Source organism: Pelobates fuscus, chromosome 2 (assembly GCF_036172605.1).
Source record: "Pelobates fuscus isolate aPelFus1 chromosome 2, aPelFus1.pri, whole genome shotgun sequence".
In the NCBI taxonomy this organism is placed as follows: domain Eukaryota; kingdom Metazoa; phylum Chordata; class Amphibia; order Anura; family Pelobatidae; genus Pelobates; species Pelobates fuscus.
In genome coordinates, this window is record NC_086318.1 from 314,047,406 (window position 1) to 314,067,757 (window position 20,352).

Consider the following 20,352-nt stretch of genomic DNA (forward strand, 5'->3'; position numbering starts at 1 on the left):
CAAAGGTAGGGTTAGCGATGGCCATCATGTCTTTAAAGGACTGGATGTGTGGTTTTAATGGATTTGGGACCATGTGGGTGGCCCCTTGCCACTCTGGAGAGTGGCACATATCCTTTAGGTAGAAGTGCCCCAATTTGTTATAGGAACCTTTCTTCCAATACATTCCCATTACATACTGATCTGCATCAGTTGTGCTGGGATGCTCTATGTTTAGGATTAATTCCATGGGTGTACCTCCTCCAGGCTTGCTTAGGGTCATTCTTTGGAGGAGGGATCTACCATGGTCATCTACCTTAGATAAGGCACTTTTGGGTTTGTAACCCCAGGCAGGCCCAGCATTCCACCCTGCAGCCCCCCAATGGTTACAGCTATGCCCCCATTGTTTGTCAACTACACAAACATAGGGGTCCTTTACATGTGGGATATCTCTATAGATAGTTTGAATTTGTGACGTAGGAAATGGGCAGTCTACAATGTCACAGTAATCAAAAGTGTATGTAGCCACACGGGTACATGAGGAATTGTACCAGAAGGTATATCCACTGGCATCTTTAGTAATGGCTACTTGTTGGGCCTTAATTAGGCTAATTAAGGAGATGATGTACCAGAGGTACATGGTTGTGCGGTATCTGCTTCCTCTGGGGCAAGAGTCTTCTTGCAATGGGAAGCGTGGATCCAATGTGGCCTGCCGGCCAACTTGACGGAGGTTGAAGTGATCAGGAGAACTTGGAATGGTCCGTCAAATCTTGGTTCCAGGGTATGTTTCCGCACAAATTTCTTGACCAGAACCCAATCTCCAGGAAGCAGGTGGTGGGTACCCATATCAAATTTGGGATCTGGAATTGAAGAGAAAACTTGGGCATGTATTTTGTTCAAGGCACTTGCAAGTTCAGTTACATAATCTACTAAAACATCAGTTTGGAGCTGTAACTGTTGAGGGTAGTAACAACCTAGTCTGGGTGCAGTCCCAAATAGAATCTCATATGGGGATAGTGAGTGCTTCCCTCTAGGTGTGTGCCTAACGCTGAATAAAGCTATTGACAAGCTTTCTGGCCAGGGCATCTTTGTTTCTTGTGACATTTTTAACATTCTGGCTTTTAGGGTGCCATTCATGCGTTCCACTTTACCGCTACTTTGTGGGTGGTAAGGGGTGTGAAAAGCTAGGGTCACTCCCAGAGCAGTCCAAATCTCTTTAGTCACTGTTGCTGTAAAGGCTGGGCCCTGGTCACTTTCAATGACTTCTGGAAGTCCAAATCTACATACAATATCTGTAAGCAGGCGTCTTGCTGTTGTTTTTGCAGTGATATTGGTCACTGGGTAGGCTTCAGGCCAGCCTGAAAACATGTCCACTATTACTAGTGCATATTCATGAGGCCCACTCTTGGGCATTTGTATGTGGTCAATCTGAATTCTCTGGAATGGGTACATAGGCTTAGCCAGATGTTTCAAGGGCACTTTGATTGGTTTTCCTGGGTTGCATTTTGCACAAATGACACAGGCCCTACAGAAGCTGTTGATCAATGTTGTGATTCCAGGTGCTTCATAATACTTCTGTATGAGGGCAGCCATTAAGTCTTTTGACAGATGTGCAGGTCCGTGTGCCCATTGGACAACTGCTGGATATAGATTTTTAGGAAGGCAGAATCTAAAGTTGTTGTAATATACTCCATCCTTTAGGACTGCTCCTTTCTTCTTCCATTTCTGTATTTCTTCGGGGGCAGTTGTAGCTTGCTGTTCCCGTAAGAGTGTCCGGACACTCCTTCATCCACTTCCTGCAATTTTCTTGCTGCTTGCTTAGCAGCCTGATCAGCTAAGTGGTTGCCCTTTGCTTCATCTGTATCCAATTTCCCATGTGCCTTTATTTTCAAAATGGCCACTTCTTCCGGGAGTAGGAGGGCATCCATTAGTTCCTTGATTGCAGAACTGTGTTTGACTGGCGTACCGGCAGTGGTAAGAAATCCTCTTGTTTTCCAAATTAGTCCGAAGTCATGTGCCACACCCAGAGCGTATCTTGAATCTGTGTAGATGTTGGCACGTTTTCCTTCGGAGATCTTGCATGCTGAAGTCAGGGCTTGTAATTCAGCTTCTTGTGCAGACATTGTTGGCGGTAAAGATGATGACTTGATAACTTCATCTGTTGTGGTCACGGCATATCCTGTGTGGTATTTTCCTTCTTCATCAGCATACCTTGAACCGTCCACAAACAGAGTGAGATCAGGATCTGTTAATGGATCCTCATGTACAGTTGGTAGGTGTATTGTCTCCATTTTCATCTGTTCAAAACAGTCATGAGGTGTCTCTGGGTCATAGTCATTCACTATGACCAGATCTTGAAATTCATTTTCCAGGAAGTGGCGTGGCCATGCTTCAAGATGCTCAATTGTTGGGTATCTGACAATGCCATTTTCCTGTAGCTGTGATTCTTTCATGGTGGCCCATAATTTTGCCATGGGTCCGAGATCATTCCATGATCTTGTTTTCAGCTTGGTGACAGGGACATGTGGGACGGCAATGTCCCAGTGACGATACAAGTATTTGAGTTCTGAAGGTAGAAGAATCAGGACCATGCTGTTGCCCTCAGAGTCACAGTAGAAATCTTGTGCAGTGTGTTTCACCTCCACCAGATGATAGAGCTCATCTTCATAGCAAGGTTCAGGAGTGATGTTTGGCTTGTACCACATGGTACAGAAGGCATATCCTGCTCCCTCGCAGAGAGGTGTTTGTCCATCATGAAAGGATAAATCAGGATGCATTCTCTTGATAGTACCAGTAAGGAGGTAAATGTAGGTTTCATCCATGATAAACCCATAGTGGATACCTCCCTCAGGAAGTGGGAGAAGAGTGGACGGATTGAGAACTTGACATCTTTGTATGGTAATGTTGTCAGGTAACAGGAGATGACATTGAAGGCGTAGGTGTCTTGCAGGAGACACATGCTTGAGTTGTACTTGGTTGATGATGGCCGAAATGTCATGAGGGGCCAAGACAACTAGAGGGTGGCCAAGGACCAGGTCTGCAGTTCTTTCAATGAGTTCTCTTGCTGCAAAAACGGCCCGTAGGCAAGAGGGGGTCCCTCTGGCCACAATATCCAGCTGGCAGGAGAAAAATCCAATAGGCCTTTGACGGCCTCTTAATTCATTTGTTTGAGTAAGGACTCCTGTAGCGTGGCCTTGTCTTTCAGAGACAAACAACTTGAAGGGTTTGGTATAATCTGGTAGGCCTAGAGCAGGAGCAGATGCAATGGCACGTTTTAGTGTACAGAAGTTGTCTAGTGCTTCATTGGTCAGGCAGAATGGGTCTGACTTGAGTGCATCATAGAGTGGTTGCATGAGCAGAGAGGCTTCTGGGATCCATGCTCGGCAGTAGGAAATGAGGCCTAAGAAGGCATGTAGAGATTTTGAAGTCCTTGGAGTTGGAATTTCCAGTACTGCTCTAACTCGGTCACGAGTGAGATGTCTAATACCCTGGGATAGACAATGGCCAAGGAAGATGACAGTGGGCTGACAGAATTGAAGCTTGAGAAGTAAAGCTTTGCATCCTTGGTCTGCTAAATAGCAAAGGAGACTAATTGAACATTCTTCTGTTGTGGGTATGTCATCTCCACAGAGCAGCAAATCATCCACATACTGGAGTAGGACAACTTTTGGATGGTCTGATTGCCATGGATCAAGGATAGAGCACATGGCCTTTGCAAATTGACTTGGAGAGTTTTGTGCCCCTTGGGGCATGACAGTCCATGTATACTGTTGCTTTTCATGTGTGAAGGCAAACAGGTATTGACAAATTGGATCCAGGGGCACACTGAAGAAGGCATTGGCCAGATCAATGACTGTGAAGTATTTCGCAGAAGGTGGGACCCCAGAGAGCAGAGTGTGTGGGTTTGGTACAATAGGGGTGTCCAGGACTGTTGCTTCATTCACTGCACGGAGATCCTGGACCATTCTATACTTCTCTGGTTCACCTTTTGGAGTCTTTTTCTTCACAGGAAACAATGGGGTGTTGCATGTTGATTCACACTTGACAAGAGCACCCTTCTCCAAGAGTGCTTTGATTTGAATTGAGATAGCTGCAGCTTGAGCTGGTTTTAAAGGGTATTGTGGTTTCCTTGGGAGCTTTGCTCCTGGAATGAGTTTTACCACCACAGGTGGGACCTTTAGGTGACCTATGTCCTCTGGGCCTGAGGACCACAGTTTTGCAGGTACTTGTGTCTTTAGTGAATCCGGGAAATTGGACCTCAGTTCCTTTGCATCCTCATGGGGATTTTCTAAATGGAGCATCAGAGGCAGGGAGCACAAGGCTGAGGTATCTGACACAGATAGAGGGGTAGATAGCTCTACTTGTCCATCTGGAGTGAAGATGATAGATGCCTGCAGGCGTGAGAGGACATCAGCGCCTAACAGGTTAATGGGGCATGTGGAAGATACCACAAAACGAGCAAGCAAGCTTGGATAGTTGCCAACTCGTAATGGAGTTGTTAAAGGACTGTGTCTTGGTAGGCCATCCACTCCTACACAAGAGACATCAATATTTGACAGGAATGATGGGTCTGGCAGGTCTTGTTCTCGTAGAACACTTCGGGCTGCATCTGTGTCAACAAGAAATGTAGTAGGTTGTCCTTCAATGGGTAGAGTCACAGTGGCAAGTGGCCCCCCCTTATCCCCTGAAGACACTGCCATGACAGGGGTTGATGACACAGGCTTGCCAATTTCCTAATCATCTGGTTCCTCAACTATTGGAACTGTTTTTGTGGCCTTGGAGCCAGGAGCAGGCTTGAACACCTTCTTGGGTTCTGGGCAATCATTTTTGAAGTGTCCTTTAGCTTTGCAATTAAAGCAAAAAGTCATCCTCGGGTTTGGTGCCTTTTGGGACAGGTCCGGGGCGGGACACCATGAGAGGAGCTGAATTGGGCCTTCCGGGAGTCTGGGCAGATTCCAGACCCCTAGCAACTAGGAGTAAGGTATCCAGAGGGACTACTTTATATTCAGGGCGTGCAGTAATGATTCCCTTGCGTATGGAGTCTTTTACACCTTGGACAAATGAACCAGACAGCATTTGAGAATGGATCTTGTCTGTGAGATCAAATCCCAAATCTGTAAACAGTTGAAACAGTCTTGCATGAAACTTTTCCACTGATTCTCCTTTTTCCTGTACAATATCAGTGAGGCCAGCAGCCTGATCTGCAAGTTTGTCCTTAGCCCATTCCTTTAGCTGGTTGCAGAATGCTACTCCGGAGGGGTAATCAATGTCACTTATAAGCAAATCTGTGCTGAGGTGGCGGGCAATGCTGGGCCAGTATGCATCTCCGGCTTTGATTGCACAAATGCTCAGTAAATCACGCCATGCGGCGGAATAAGTCTTTTGAATTTGAACTATCCCTCGGTAAAAAGGCATAGGTTGCTTTTCTGGGTCAGTGAGTGATTTCATCAGAGCACTAGCCTGAGTAGGATTAAAAGCAACATATTTAGGAGGGGCCTGATCCCCCCGGCCCGTGTGTCCGAAAGGATCATCGAGGGAAAGGCGAGGCGGAGGCCCCGTGGCATCCTGTGAGCCCTGGGATGCCTCCTCATACTCATCTTCGTCTGTGACCAGGACCCCTCTGAGTAGTGGGGCCGCTTGAGGTGTCAGAACCGGGGGAAATGCGGGGATCCCGGATGCCGGGGTGGCCAGTGGATTATGAGCTTGGGGTGAGTAGTCACCGGGAAGTACCGGCATTAGGGGTGCTGCATAACTGGGGGCCGCCATATTGGAGGCGTGAAAGGAAGCTGCGTTAGGGTTAAGGGAAGTAGTGGCGGCCATGTTGGATGTGGGCACATCCGGGGTAGACTGTACCGGATTGGGCGTGAACGGGGTCTGGGGAGTTGCTTGGGAAAGGAAGTAGGCTTGGTTTGGATAGGGCAGGGCCATGTGGTAAGGGAAGGGGTATGGCCAGGTCATCTGGGCAGGGGCTGGGGTGGAACCTGGGGAGGGCGGGTTAGTTGGGCAGGGATTAGGAGAGGAGGAGGAATATCCGGGGTGTGGAAATTAAGCTGAAGGGGATTGAACTTGGGCTGTGGGAGGAATAGGCAGGAGAGAGGACGGAGAGAGATTAGCAGAGGCGGGTGTAGTAGGAGGAGCCGGAGTGGGTGTAGTGGGATTGACAGTAGCGGGTGAGGAGGGGTTAGGGAACTGGGTGGTTGCAAGTGGGAGGGTAGGATTATTGATGGAGAGAGAGCGTAGAGAAGGAATGGCGGATGAAATGTTTGGTTTAGACAGAGAAGGTAGTGTAGGGATGGATGAGGATGATGGGAATGTTAGGGATGATGGAGGGGAGAATAAAGATCCATCAGAATTCAGGACCAGACAAACAGGGGCGATGACGGGATGGGTTATGGGAGGATTGGGAGTGGGGAACTGTCAGGATCGGGTCAGGGATCCAACACGCAGAGTACAAAGAGTAGCAGATACGTATACCGGTCCTTAGAATGGCCGGACTTAACGTATAACTACGATAGAATGGTCAGAGACAAGCCGAGGTCGAGGGAACGAGAAGACAGGTAAGCGAGAGACAAGCCGGGTCAAGGATAACAGAAAGACAGGAGAGTAAATACCAAAGCCGGGTCAGAACCAAAAGACAAGAGAATAACAAAGCACTGTGTGACTAGGCGGACTAGAACCACGACAGGGCAATGAGTGAATGAGAGAGCCACTGTTAAGTATCCTGGCTAGGGAGAGAAGACACGCCTCCGGCGAGTCCTGATTCGTCTCCCGAGATTTGAGTGACAGGACGTTCCGGGTTGGCGTCATGACGTCTACCTCCGGTCCTCCTGTTATAAAAGGAAGTGACTCCCTCGCGGCCGGCGTTAGCAAGACTGAGTGAACCGCGAGGGGCCGAGGAGACATGCCGTCCGGACGGATAAACTTCTAAGTCTCTACCTCTCTCAGAGGTAGAGACCTCAGGTACCCTGACAGTACCCCCCCTCTCAGATACGCCCACCGGGCGGAAGGAGCTGGGGCGAGATGGAAAGCGGGAGTGAAATGCCCTGCGAAGGCGAGGAGCATGAACATCCTCTTGTGGTACCCAACTCCTCTCCTCAGGACCATATCCCTTCCAGTCAACTAAATATTGTACTCTCCCCCGGGAGACACGAGAATCAATAATGGAGTTAACCTCATACTCCTCCTGACCCTCCACCTGAACAGGGCGCGGAGGGGCGATTGTGGAGGAGAATCTGTTACAGAGTAGAGGTTTCAGCAATGACACGTGAAAGGAGTTCGGGATGCGTAAAGTAGCTGGGAGGGCTAGACGATACGCCACTGGGTTAATTCGAGTCAAGATCCTGTAGGGACCAATATAACGAGGAGCGAATTTCATGGAAGGAACTTTAAGACGAATATTCCTAGTACTCAACCAAACTCTATCGCCTGGAACAAAATTCGGAGCCGCCCTTCTACGTTTGTCAGCATGTTTCTTAACCAGTACAGAATTGTGTAGAAGAATCTGTCGAGTCTGATCCCACAACTTCCTCAAATTGGCCACATGGACATCAACCGACGGCACTCCTTGGGAAGGAGAAACCGAGGGAAGAATAGATGGATGAAAGCCATAGTTCATGAAGAAGGGGCTTGAATGCGTAGAGTCACAAACGAGATTGTTGTGCGCAAACTCCGCCCAAGGAATCAAACCGACCCAATCGTCCTGGTGTTCGGAAACAAAACAACGTAAGTATTGCTCAATCTTCTGGTTGGTTCGTTCGGCAGCTCCGTTAGACTGAGGATGATAGGCGGACGAAAAATTCAATTTGATGCCTAATTGAGAACAGAACGACCTCCAAAAACGTGAAACAAATTGGGAGCCTCTATCAGAAGTGATCTCCGAGGGAATCCCATGCAAGCGAAAAATCTCTTTAGCAAAGATTTCCGCCAATTCAGGAGAAGTCGGGAGTTTAGGCAAAGGTACGAAATGTGCCATCTTGGTAAATCTATCGACTACGGTGAGGATAACCGTGTGCTTTTTAGAAACAGGCAAATCCACAATAAAGTCCATTGCCACACAGGACCAAGGTTTGTCAGGAATTTCCAGAGGTTGTAGAAGGCCACACGGAAGTGAATGCGGTAGTTTAGTTTTAGTACAGACCACACAAACTCCGATAAAATCCTTAATATCCCTGCGTAACGAAGGCCACCAGAAATCCTTGGAGATCAAAGAATACGTCTTGCGAACACCCGGATGACCAGCCACCTTACTCTCGTGAAGACACTGTAAGAGCTCCAATTGGAGTTCAGGAGGAACGAAAAGTCTGGAAGCCGGAGTCAGTCTAGGTGCCAGATGCTGCAAGCTCCTTATCTGATCAAGTAGCGGAGAATGGACTTTGAGAGTAGTGTTAGCGATAATGTTACACTTGGGTACTATAGAGGACAAAACCGGCTCAGATACGGCAGCAGGTTCATATTGGCGAGATAAGGCGTCGGCTTTAGAATTCTTGGAACCTGGCCTATATGTGAGTACGTAGTTGAAGTGAGTGAGAAATATGGACCAACGAGCCTGTCTAGATGATAGTCGTTTAGCCTCTCCAATATAGGATAAGTTTTTATGATCTGTCAAAATAGTAACAGGATGCAAAGTACCCTCCAATAAATGTCTCCACTCCTTCAAGGCCATTATAACCGCTAGTAGTTCCCTGTCACCAATGTCATATCTGCTTTCAGTACCTGACAATTTTTTGGAAAAGTATCCACAAGGATGTAATGGTTTATCTACACCCAACCTTTGGGACAGAACAGCACCTATACCTGTCTCAGAAGCGTCAACTTCGAGTAGGAAAGGTAGTGTAGTATCAGGGTGAACTAAAATTGGTGCGGAAGCAAACAGCTCCTTGAGTGTCTTAAAAGCCAGAAGTGCTTCAGTAGACCAATTCTTAGTCTCAGCCCCTTGTTTGGTCATATTGGTGATGGGAGCAATGATAGAGGAGTATCCCTTAATGAAACGTCTGTAGTAATTGGAGAAACCAATAAATCTCTGGATAGCCTTGAGACCCTTAGGTAAAGGCCAATCTAATATGGATTGGAGTTTCTCCGGGTCCATTTCAAACCCTTCCCCAGAAATCACATAACCAAGAAAGGTAGTTTGGGATTGGTCGAAGCTGCATTTCTCTAGTTTGCAGTACAAGCCATGCTGAAGGAGTTTGTGTAAAACCCTTCTGACTTGTCCGTGGTGAGTCTCAATATCCCTGGAATGTATAAGTATATCATCAAGGTATACAATCACACAGTCATCTTGAAACTCCCTAAGAACCTCATTAATAAGGTCCTGAAATACCGCCGGGGCATTGCAGAGACCAAAAGGCATTACAGTATACTCATAGTGCCCATATCGAGTATTGAATGCAGTTTTCCACTCGTCACCGTCGTGGATTCTCACCAAATTATAAGCACCTCTAAGGTCTAACTTAGTGAAAATTTTAGAACTTTTTAATCGATCAAAAAGCTCGGTGATCAAGGGGATCGGATATACATTTCTGATGGTTATCTTGTTAAGACCTCGGTAGTCAATGCAGGGTCTTAAAGAACCATCCTTCTTTTTAACAAAAAAAATCCAGCCCCAGCAGGGGAGGAGGATCTTCTAATGAACCCCTTGTCTAGGTTTTCACGAATATACTCCTCTAGAACTAAGTTTTCATTCGTAGACAAAGGGTATACATGACCCCTGGGGGGCATGGTACCAGAAAGTAAATTAATTTTGCAATCAAAAGGCCTATGTGGTGGTAAGGTATCAGCCTTTCCTTTGTCAAATACTGCCTTTAAATCTTGATACAAGGACGGTATCTGTACTTTGGTAGAGTCGGTAGCGTTATTAAGTGAGTTGACACTACAAAGAGGTGACACTTTCTTTAAACAATTCTCTTGACAATCCTGACCCCACGAAACTATTTCCTCTGATCTCCAATCTATAACGGGGTTATGTCTCTTAAGCCAGGAGTATCCCAGGACTATGGGAACAGAAGGAGATGAAATGAGTAGTAGGGATATTTCCTCCTTGTGTAGAATACCAGTAGTTAAGTAAAGAGGTGTGGTCTCCCGGAAAATCACAGGCTCAACTAAAGGTCTACCATCAATGGCTTCAACAGCCAAGGGTGTCTTCCTTAACTGGGATGGGATAGTGTGTTTGGTGAGAAACTTTTGGTCGATAAAACTCTCAGCAGCGCCGGAGTCTATCAATGCCATAGTCTCTAAAGTTCCCTTCTCCCAAGTTAAAGAGACCGGTAATAGGAGTCTATGTTCTTTGTAGTTATGAGTAGAGGACAAAATCGAAACACCCAAGGTCTGTCCTCTAGAGAAACTTAGGTGCGAGCGTTTCCCGGACGACTGGGACAGCTCAAACGTACATGACCTCTGGCCCCACAATACATACACAGTCCCTCCCTTCTCCTGTACTGTCTCTCCTCCTCTGAGAGACGAGTAAGACCTAACTGCATAGGTTCTGAAGCCTGTGGATTTTTGGTTTCAGAAATTTGAAATGATGGTGCTGGTCTAAAGGAAGATTTACCGGTTCTATCTCGAGTATTTTGTCTCTCCCTTAGACGTTCGTCAATACGAGAGATAAAGGAAATTAAGTCCTCCAGGTTCTCGGGAAGCTCTCTTGTCGCTACCTCATCAAGTATTACATCAGATAATCCATTTAAGAATACGTCTATATAGGCCTGTTCATTCCATTTTACCTCTGCCGCCAAAGACCTGAACTCTAGTGCGTAATCCACAAGTGTTTGGCTGTCTTGTCTAAGGCGCAACAGTAATCTGGCTGCATTGACCCTCCTGCCAGGAGGATCAAAAGTTCTTTTAAAAGCAGCTACAAAGGAATTATAGTTATAGACTAATGGATTATCATTCTCCCACAACGGATTAGCCCATCTCAGAGCTTTCTCAATGAGTAAGGTAATAATAAATCCCACTTTTGCCCTATCGGTAGGGTATGAACGAGGCTGTAGCTCGAAATGAATACTGATCTGGTTCAAAAAGCCACGACACCTCTCAGGAGAACCAGCATAACGTACAGGTGGGGTAACTCGGGAAGAAGCACCTACAGTAGCTACCTCTAGCCCCGAACCCACAGAAGGAGCAGACATATTACGCATCTCCTCAGGTGGATTAATAGGACGAGACAGCAGCGCCTGTAGTGCTAGAGCCATCTGATCCATCCTATGATCCATGGCGTCAAACCTAGGATCAGGAGAACCAAGCTGACAATTTGTACCTGCAGGATACATGGCCCTGTCGTAATGTCAGGATCGGGTCAGGGATCCAACACGCAGAGTACAAAGAGTAGCAGATACGTATACCGGTCCTTAGAATGGCCGGACTTAACGTATAACTACGATAGAATGGTCAGAGACAAGCCGAGGTCGAGGGAACGAGAAGACAGGTAAGCGAGAGACAAGCCGGGTCAAGGATAACAGAAAGACAGGAGAGTAAATACCAAAGCCGGGTCAGAACCAAAAGACGAGAATAACAAAGCACTGTGTGACTAGGCGGACTAGAACCACGACAGGGCAATGAGTGAATGAGAGAGCCACTGTTAAGTATCCTGGCTAGGGAGAGAAGACACGCCTCCGGCGAGTCCTGATTCGTCTCCCGAGATTTGAGTGACAGGACGTTCCGGGTTGGCGTCATGACGTCTACCTCCGGTCCTCCTGTTATAAAAGGAAGTGACTCCCTCGCGGCCGGCGTTAGCAAGACCGAGTGAACCGCGAGGGGCCGAGGAGACATGCCGTCCGGACGGATAAACTTCTAAGTCTCTACCTCTCTCAGAGGTAGAGACCTCAGGTACCCTGACAGGAACATGGTCAGCTGGCTGTCACTCATTGCTGACTGAACCTTGGGGATAAACATCCCCTGGGCGCCATTTTGGGGCGCTGGCTGAGGGATTGCCCCAGCAACATAATTATTGTGATATACATACAATTTTACACCTTTGTGATTTATTTCTTCCTCAACCCAACCTTCCTGCTGAATAGCTTTTGCTACTTTGTACCAGGCTTCTGCAGTACGCAGTAAATCATTATCTGCAAGCTTGCCTTTCTTCTCTGTCAGTAATCTACGCCAGCTTTCTGGCTGTAATCTACCACATGAAGGCACAGCAATTTTACACACTTCAGCAATCTTTTCAACTTTCTTAACCATCTCTTCTCCCTCCCTGTCTTCAACTAAATCACACGCTAACCAGCCCTTACTGGGCTTCCCTAATTCCTGTCCCATTCCCCCCTATAAAAGGCGTCCCAGATATAGAGGAATGAAAATGAAACAGAGTGTCTACAATGCTCGACTGCCACTTGGAAGGGTGGGTCCCCCCAAGTGCGTCTTCCCAAAACGTAGACTAGTCACTAATTCCGCCTACCCGAGGTAGCCACGGATTGGAGCGAGGTGAGAAGTGTGTGACCAATCACTTCTCTCACAAGAGAAATAGGAGTGGAAAGTGTAAATAACACAGGAAGTAGAGTAAAAAGTAAAAGTAAAGTGAAAGTAGAGACAGACACAGGAGTTTGAATGACTCCCAATTATACCAACAATTCAATTGAAATACAGTGCATGCATCACAGTTCAAATAAATTCAACAGTAATGCCTTTCCTTTACTCATGTGACCAAAGCCACCTCCCTCAACCTCGTAGTGTCCCCGCTCGGAGAATGACTTCCTCAAGTCTCACTACCAGCGGCCACGGATAACAGCTAACACCGGCCCGAGATCCGTATGCCTCCCCCGTTACAGCAGTCCACTAAGTGTGGCCACCACTATCCTCACCCTCGTAGCGCCCCTATGGACCCACCCATAAGTCTCACTACCCCGTGGTGATGGAGACAGCAATGCCTGCCCGAACCACGCACCACAAATAAAATTGGAATGCCACCAGCCTCAGCGCTCGAAGCTGGAGGGTACCACCTCTCTGCAAGCAGAGCTATGTGCACAATGAGGCTAGCTAGGCTATCAAAGTGACACCATGGGGAATCCCCAGGAAGCAGTGAGTCTACACCCTTCCACAGACTCCCCCCACCTCTTTTTCCTTACTGCTGCAGCTACCCAGCACCTAAAAGAGGTAAACAGGCAAAGAAGACCCCCAGGAAAACTTCCACAGGTCCACCCCCCTTTTTCCCTACAGCCACAGCCACGTGGCTCCTAAAAGGGGTAAACAGGCAACAGAGGACCCCCAGGCAAACACCACAGGTCCACCCCCCTTTATCCCGAAGGGGCACACAGACAAACACTCCACCCGGGCACTTAAGCTAGAGACAGACCAATGCAAACACACCCAGGCAACAGATAGACTAAATGCAGGTAAACAGGTGGGTAACAATAAGGTACCGGGCAAGATATTACCTGTCTTTGATGTCCTCCCGGCAGCAGTCACAGACACTGGGACGGGTCAATCAAAGGGGCTGGAACATACCGGATAGGCTCTGCAGTAGTCTCTACCGTGTACTGGGAGGTGATCAGTCTCCTTTCCTTCCCCCAGGATTCCTCCTTCCAGCAGCGTCTTCCTTAGGACGGCTTACCGGCCAGAGGCCATAGCCCGATGCCCCACGTATGGGTGCCAAATTGTTGTAGATTATTTTGAAAATAAACAAATATGTTCAAATGTCTATCTGTTCCTGTCCAAATCTGAGATGATTAAATTGCGTATACGCAGAAGTAAGTTCACACTGACACACGGAGTTCAGGTTAAAAGCACTTCGAGAAAATTTAATGGCATCTGGTTAAAAGCAGGCTCGCAGACCCTTATAAGAGCAAAATTACATCATCATTGAATATCAAGATAACAACAAATAAACATCATTAATTGGATTAGGTGTTAAGTGGCTATGTCAATGTCCACCCATCAATATTATTTATTGGCTCAAGTACTAAGTGGCTGACTAGGTGTCCTCCCACCGGGAGGTGGTGTCATTCTGGACACGGGTGTGGACAGATGGCTCAAGCGCCATCTTACCCAGCACGAGGCTTACTCGGTGGGACGGGGGGCTTGGGCGTCATTTTGGGTAGTTAGTGATGTCAGACTCGGGGTCAGGTTCAGGGTCTTTTTTATGAAAGAACATTTCATTAGAGCAGTTTTCACATGGCCTAGCTATAGTATACTTTGTTTCATATTACAGGAACTTGACAATTCCGGTGTTAGTCATGTCCTTCTAGAAAATACATTCTCTATTCAATATTCTAAATGCTGTTAGGAAAATCTGTCATGTAATGTAGTTAAAATGGAGTTAGTACAAAAATTCAATACAGGATCAATAAAGGTTTTTAATAATTCTACATCATATATATATATATTTATATATAAAATGCCAAATAATAGCTGCTCACCGGTCTTGTTAAAATCCAAAAGTTTTATTCAATCATGTTTAAAATCTGTGACCAACGTTTCAGTCCCCGCTCGGGACTTTCCTCAGGGTCAGACAAAAAATGATAGGACAACACACAATACTTGCAATGTATGTCAATATATAGCCATAACAATAATTAAGAGTGACTCACCCAGGTGCATGGTGTCCTCGGCGTTTCCGCCGTGTATACTTCCGGGTGTGCGCATTAGGTGTTCGCCCAGCTCCGCCCCTTTTCCCTACGAGTTAGGGAAACTGATAATCATCAGTGAGGGGGTGCGGCATATCAACCGCGCCTGTAGCGACAGCTATGCTTCCAGGTGTGCGCGAGCACTCATCCCGAAGCTCCGCCCTCGGGGATGCACGTGACGCGTGCCGTATGGATACCGGCTAATGGGGCGTTGCTAGGCAACGTAATGCGGACAATCCACTTAATGTGTATTTAGGGAACTCCATGTGTGAGTTATAATAGTGAATATGTGTAGATGATAAGTAGGATATTAATAAATATAATATGACATAAGGTGAATAAAAAAACCTATAAAGATTTATCTTATAAAGACATATGACATAGATATATAGTGCCACTAGGAACACATACAATTGATGTAACTAGTGTGTATAATGTTTGCAGTGCTGTAGAAGATACTACACTATGTAGTATTAAAGTGATACCGTGCCATGAATAAAGTGCAAAAATTGTGCAAAAGGCATGCAAAAACTATTGTGCAATACATGTGTAAAGAAAATGTCACAACACTTAACGTCATAGCCATAGGGATAACATATTAATAATGCCCTGTTAAAGAAAATATATGTCTATAAGCCCCTGTAGGGGGTAATAGCCTATATGTCTAAAATTAAAAAATAAAATCATACTGGTACTAGTTGGGGGGGCTAGATAAATGAATAATACGGAATGTTTTCATTCAAACCCCTAGGGGCCACCGTGTCTAACTGGTATATCCAGAATGCTTCTTTCTGAAGCAACATTTTGCCTCTATTTCCACATTTTTACTCTTTATTTATATATACACATGAACATATTGTATCAGTTCAAAGTCCATGTTAGCAGGCAAACCCGAGGAGTTCTGTTGTCTTTCATATATATTACAGAAAAATAAATTGTGGACTAAAAGTTAGTAGAATATTTTTTTTCTTCAAAATTTTATTTTTTTGTTTATTGTCCTTGCAGGAAGGATGAGAAAGAATATGCACTGAAGCAAATTGAAGGTACCGGAATATCTATGTCGGCCTGCAGGGAGATTGCAGTAAGTAGGGATGAATCATAAACAAGCATTTTCTTTATTTGTTTGTGTAGTATCCTTGTGGACTTTTTACGGTATATCCAGACCCCCGATCTCTGGAGAGAGGCACAGTGCCAAATTATTGTATTGTGATGTCTATCTATTATTTTACAGACCATTTTGATTGAGAATTATAACCCCCTCAAAGTGGTAAAATTGAATAATTAATAACATTGGATATATAATATTTTTTATAGACTACATTTTCACGATGATTAGCCAGCCCTTGTGCATCATCGGAAATGTTGTCCACAAAAATCTAACTACAGTAACAAAGTATGCAAGTTTTTTTCATGTGCAATATCCGTGTAAATAAGTGAAGGTATTTTGTAAACATAGTGTCAATAAATGTGTATATTGTTTGTATACATAATGTCAAGTGTTATTGCAGAAACTTGTCATTGTTAAAGCGGGACTGTCATGGCCGAATCCTGTTTTTTTTGTTTTTTTTAACGCCCCTCCCAACTCCACTACATCTAATTGTCCCCCTAGTCACCCCCAAATGCCCCTAAGCCCCCCATTTTTGCTACTTTAGTTTATGCCTGGACCTAGGTCCAGGGTGACGTCATGTTTGTGTGGGTAGATGAAGTCCCTGTGGGACGCGTCATCTGCCCACACTAGATAGCGCTGTGAAATTCCCACACATTCCCAGTTAAACGCTTGGGCATGCGAACGGGAATTTAATCTATTCATTCATTCGTCAGAAAGACGAATAAATTAATACAAATTTTAAACGAATGAACGAAGACCTCTTCGTTCGTTCGTTTTATTACGAGGAGGAAGCTACCGGCGCACAGCTCCCTCCTTGTAATATATAAAAATAGAAGCGGCAGGGACCAGTGCTCCCCGCCACTTCTTAAGCTCCCCCCATGTCCTACCTCACTATGACCCCCATAATAACATAAGGGAGATTAAAATCTACTAAACAGTGAAAGCCCCCCCTAACAAAGTGTCCCCCCAGAACCCCCACCCGTGTCCCGCGAGTGGGGGCTATAAAAGTAAACGGGGGACATACGGTCCCCCCTGTGCCTCCATCAATCACCCATGAGCGGTGGGTGAGGGCTCAGAATGAAAAAAGTGGGTAACCTATTGCCCACCCCCCTGGCCCCCACCCATTAACATAGCGTGGGGGCCCTAAATAAAAATGGGGGGGCGGACCTAGTGTGGGAATTAGGGAGTTATCTACTAAGCGGCTGCAAGACGCAGCAACGGCACTTTGTCCTATGGTTTAAAGAAAACTAGACCAGATAGGAAGAAATGAAGAACAGATCCTGAGGAGAGGAATTGATTAAAAAAAGGTAAGTTCGGCATGACAGTGCCGCTTTAAAGCATTATTTTCACCAACATATACTTGCCATAGTGTTGTGATGTCCCCAGTCACATTTCATAATTCCTTCTCCACTTTCAAATTCTGAATGTTTGTTTTTTACAAATTATATACACAGTATACATTATTTTAACTATATTTTAACCCTGCTTGGTATCCTGATTACATATTTTTTTCAAGTAATGCCTGAGCATACATACTCAAATGGTATTTTGTAATCCGATTTACAAGCATTATTGGGCTCTGGGCATCATGGCGTGTTAATGCCACCGTGGATTTGCAGGAGATAGAGAGTGTGTATTATACTTATCCCTGCTGCACTCTTCACCCCAGTACGCTCTTCAATAACAATTCCTTTGTGAGGGAAATGGGAGCTGTCAGAGAAGGGAAAGTTCCACTTATATATAGCAGCTCTGCCACCTCTAGTCACTCTTTGAGTATGCCATAAAGATGCAAGCTTAAAGATGGTAGACAAAACGTAGTAAAAGCAACAAAACCTAGCAACATCTGTATGAAAAAGAAATCTACTTGAACAAAATGCAAGATTGTGCATAGAGGATGCAGGATTATCATTACATATCAGTGTTGTATGTTCTCGCATGCACAAGAGTAGAACGGTGATGTGGGATGAAGCGCCAGGAATTATGGCAGCGAACACTAGGAGGAGCTTCAGGTAGCTTCATGTGTCAGCTGTTGTACAGAAATTGTGTATATCACCTTGAGGGACCTTTGCAGTACATGCAAAGTCCACCTATAGTGTCGTGTCAATACTACTTTAGGCATGTGCAGAGCTTAGTTTGTGCAGGCAGTGACTGCACACGTGCAATATAGGGATATTTACTATATCTGTCATTTAGTGCAGCTAAAAAAAAATAATATTTTTTTTATTATTCAGAAGGATTTCTACTGACTGTTTGTAATCTGTATTTATAATGGAAAATACAGCTACTGTTTGGTCTGCTGATTATCAGAAAACTGCATTGTGCTTCCTGGAATTTCTAATCTGTAGCTCTGCCACAAATAAAAGCATGTATTTTTCTCCTCCAGCTCTCTGCTGTGCACTTTCTACAGTTCACATTTATTTTAGTTGGAATCTGCTTTGATTTAATTGTTATGCTTTTTAATTTAACATTCCGAATGGTATGTTTTACCATGTTGTATGTCAGCATTAATAACAAAATAGCGTCCTCCATGATGCCTGGTAAGTAAAACATATTTATTTAAATTTTTACTTGAAGATAAACATTTCCTTCCTACCTGTTTGCTTATTTCTTGCCTGCAAATACCATGATACTACAGACTATTTGAAAGGAACACTCAACACACCTAAATCGCTTTAGCTTGCTGAAGTGCTTTTTTTTTTTTCTTTTACAAAAAGTGAAGATTTCAGTCGAAATTTGCACATTTATAATTTAAGCTTGTTACACCCCCTGGCTGCCAAACAGACAACCGTTCCTGTTACTTCCTGGTTGGTGCGCTCAGTGGAACCAAACTCAAATGGTAGGCAATTGCCCAGAGCACCTGCCTTGCAAAGCAATTTGCATTGAGAAGTCTGTGATTGGACAGCCATATAAGGTCTGGGCTGGATTAGAAGGGGAGTGCTTGCAAAGACTGCACCCAAGAGATCGATCTGCAGCTTTTGCAAGCTGCTTTTAGACACGCCATTAATAAAAACATGCATAATGTAATGCACACATGCCTTCACTAGGTGAATACTAAATAGTGTTTTTTTTTTCCTTTGGGGTGGGGTGGGAGAGACCAGAGGGCAGCAGAGTGTCCCTTTAAGACTACAAGAATGACAGCTTCACTGAGACTCTCCATTCCACCTGTGCCATAAATTCACCATTACTGACCTAATCTGATTAAACTGATATCTAGATTCCTTAAATACCATATATACATGATTCAAAAACCTATTCTCTTGTGTTTCTCTCTTTCATCCTCAAGGGCAGACTTAAAAATAAACATGTATCGATTATAGATATTCCAGTTGCCCTTCAAATAAATAAATACATGTTTAAAACCCTGTTTTAATTCTGTATCAAGAAGAAAATAAATTGGAGAATAGCCTTGAACTCATTAAATAGTTGGCACATAATATAATATTGTTCTTTGTATTATGGAAAGAACCATGCTTTTCCCTGCTGTGACTATGAGGTTGCTTTCTGGTAATACCAGTGAGATACTATGGTAACGAAGCGTGTCCTGCTCTTAAATTGATCTCTGTTTGCTTTAGGTATTTTATTGCATGCTCAAAGCAAGAGAAAAGGCTAGCAACAGGAGAACAAAGTTCCTTCCATCCTCAGTTGATAGGAGAGAGGAAATCCTATTTAATTAATGGCATGTTGTGCAGTAGAACCTATTGGTGTTTGTCTTTCATTTATTTGCATTACATGAAATGGATACCTATCACATGTACTTAACCCCTCACTGGCAATTGAAATTTCATGTTACCCCCTGTTGACTTGTTCATGATTCTCAGAGCTTAACTTAGAAGTTCTTGTTAGTAGGTGCACGAAATTACACACTACCTGGGCACCTTTGGTTGTAAAAAAAATGGCTGATGTTAGTCATGTCACCAGGTTGATAATTTCAACTAATCTTGAAATTGGCACTTATTTCCAGTATCATATTTTGTTCCCAATGGTTGTACTTTGTCAAATTTAATCTGATAATATATTAATTTCTTTTGAGAGATTTTCTTTGGATGTAGCAAAATGTAAGTGTCTAAACCAGGGGCGTACCTAGAGCATATGGCACCCGGGGCGGGTCCTAGTTTTGGCACCCCCCTCCCCCCTGCACTTTGAAATGTACAAAACACCCACATTTTTTTTAATGTATGTAGCATTGAGCAGTGCTTGCATGTTTCAATATAAGCATGCTTTTGTATGGAGTAAGTGTGAGTGAATGAATGGGTGTGTTTGTATGTAGTGTTGGCATTTTAATGCAGGCATGCTTTTGTGTGTAGTGTTGGCGAGATGCAGTGGTGTGGTTATATATAATGTTGATGTTTTAATACAGAGGTGTGTTTGTATGTAGTGTTTGCACTGGAATGCAGGGATGTGTTTGTGTGTAGTGTTGGCAAGATGCTGAGATGTGGGATTTCCATATTTAAGGACACCAAATAAGGGAGCTATCTGCTAAACAGCACCCTAATTTGGTATCTTTACATATGGAATCTCACATAAGGGCACCAATTTAGGGAATTCTCTACTAAATAGCTAAAAGATCAACATTTAAAAAGCCTTTTTCTTAATTTTAATCTTTAGGTTGTTTAGTAGATAACTCACTTATTTGTTATCCTTATGTGGGATTGACATATTTAAGGACACCAAATTAGGGAGCTATCTACTAAACATATACACAACCACAGATAT

At 44.6% G+C, this 20,352-nt stretch overlaps 1 protein-coding gene across 2 annotated transcripts in view; it reads left to right on the forward strand.

Annotated features, from left to right (window-relative positions):
• CDK19 (cyclin dependent kinase 19) overlaps nucleotides 1-20,352 on the forward strand; it is a 317,057-nt gene that overhangs the window by 36,553 nt on the left and 260,152 nt on the right. For both annotated transcript variants that reach the window (XR_010086622.1, XM_063443517.1), the window contains exon 2: nucleotides 15,537-15,612. Coding sequence is in view for 1 of the 2 variants with exons in the window: in XM_063443517.1 (XP_063299587.1) it covers nucleotides 15,537-15,612 (76 nt within the window). In the remaining variant the exon portion in view is untranslated. The remainder of the gene's footprint in view (nucleotides 1-15,536; nucleotides 15,613-20,352) is intronic.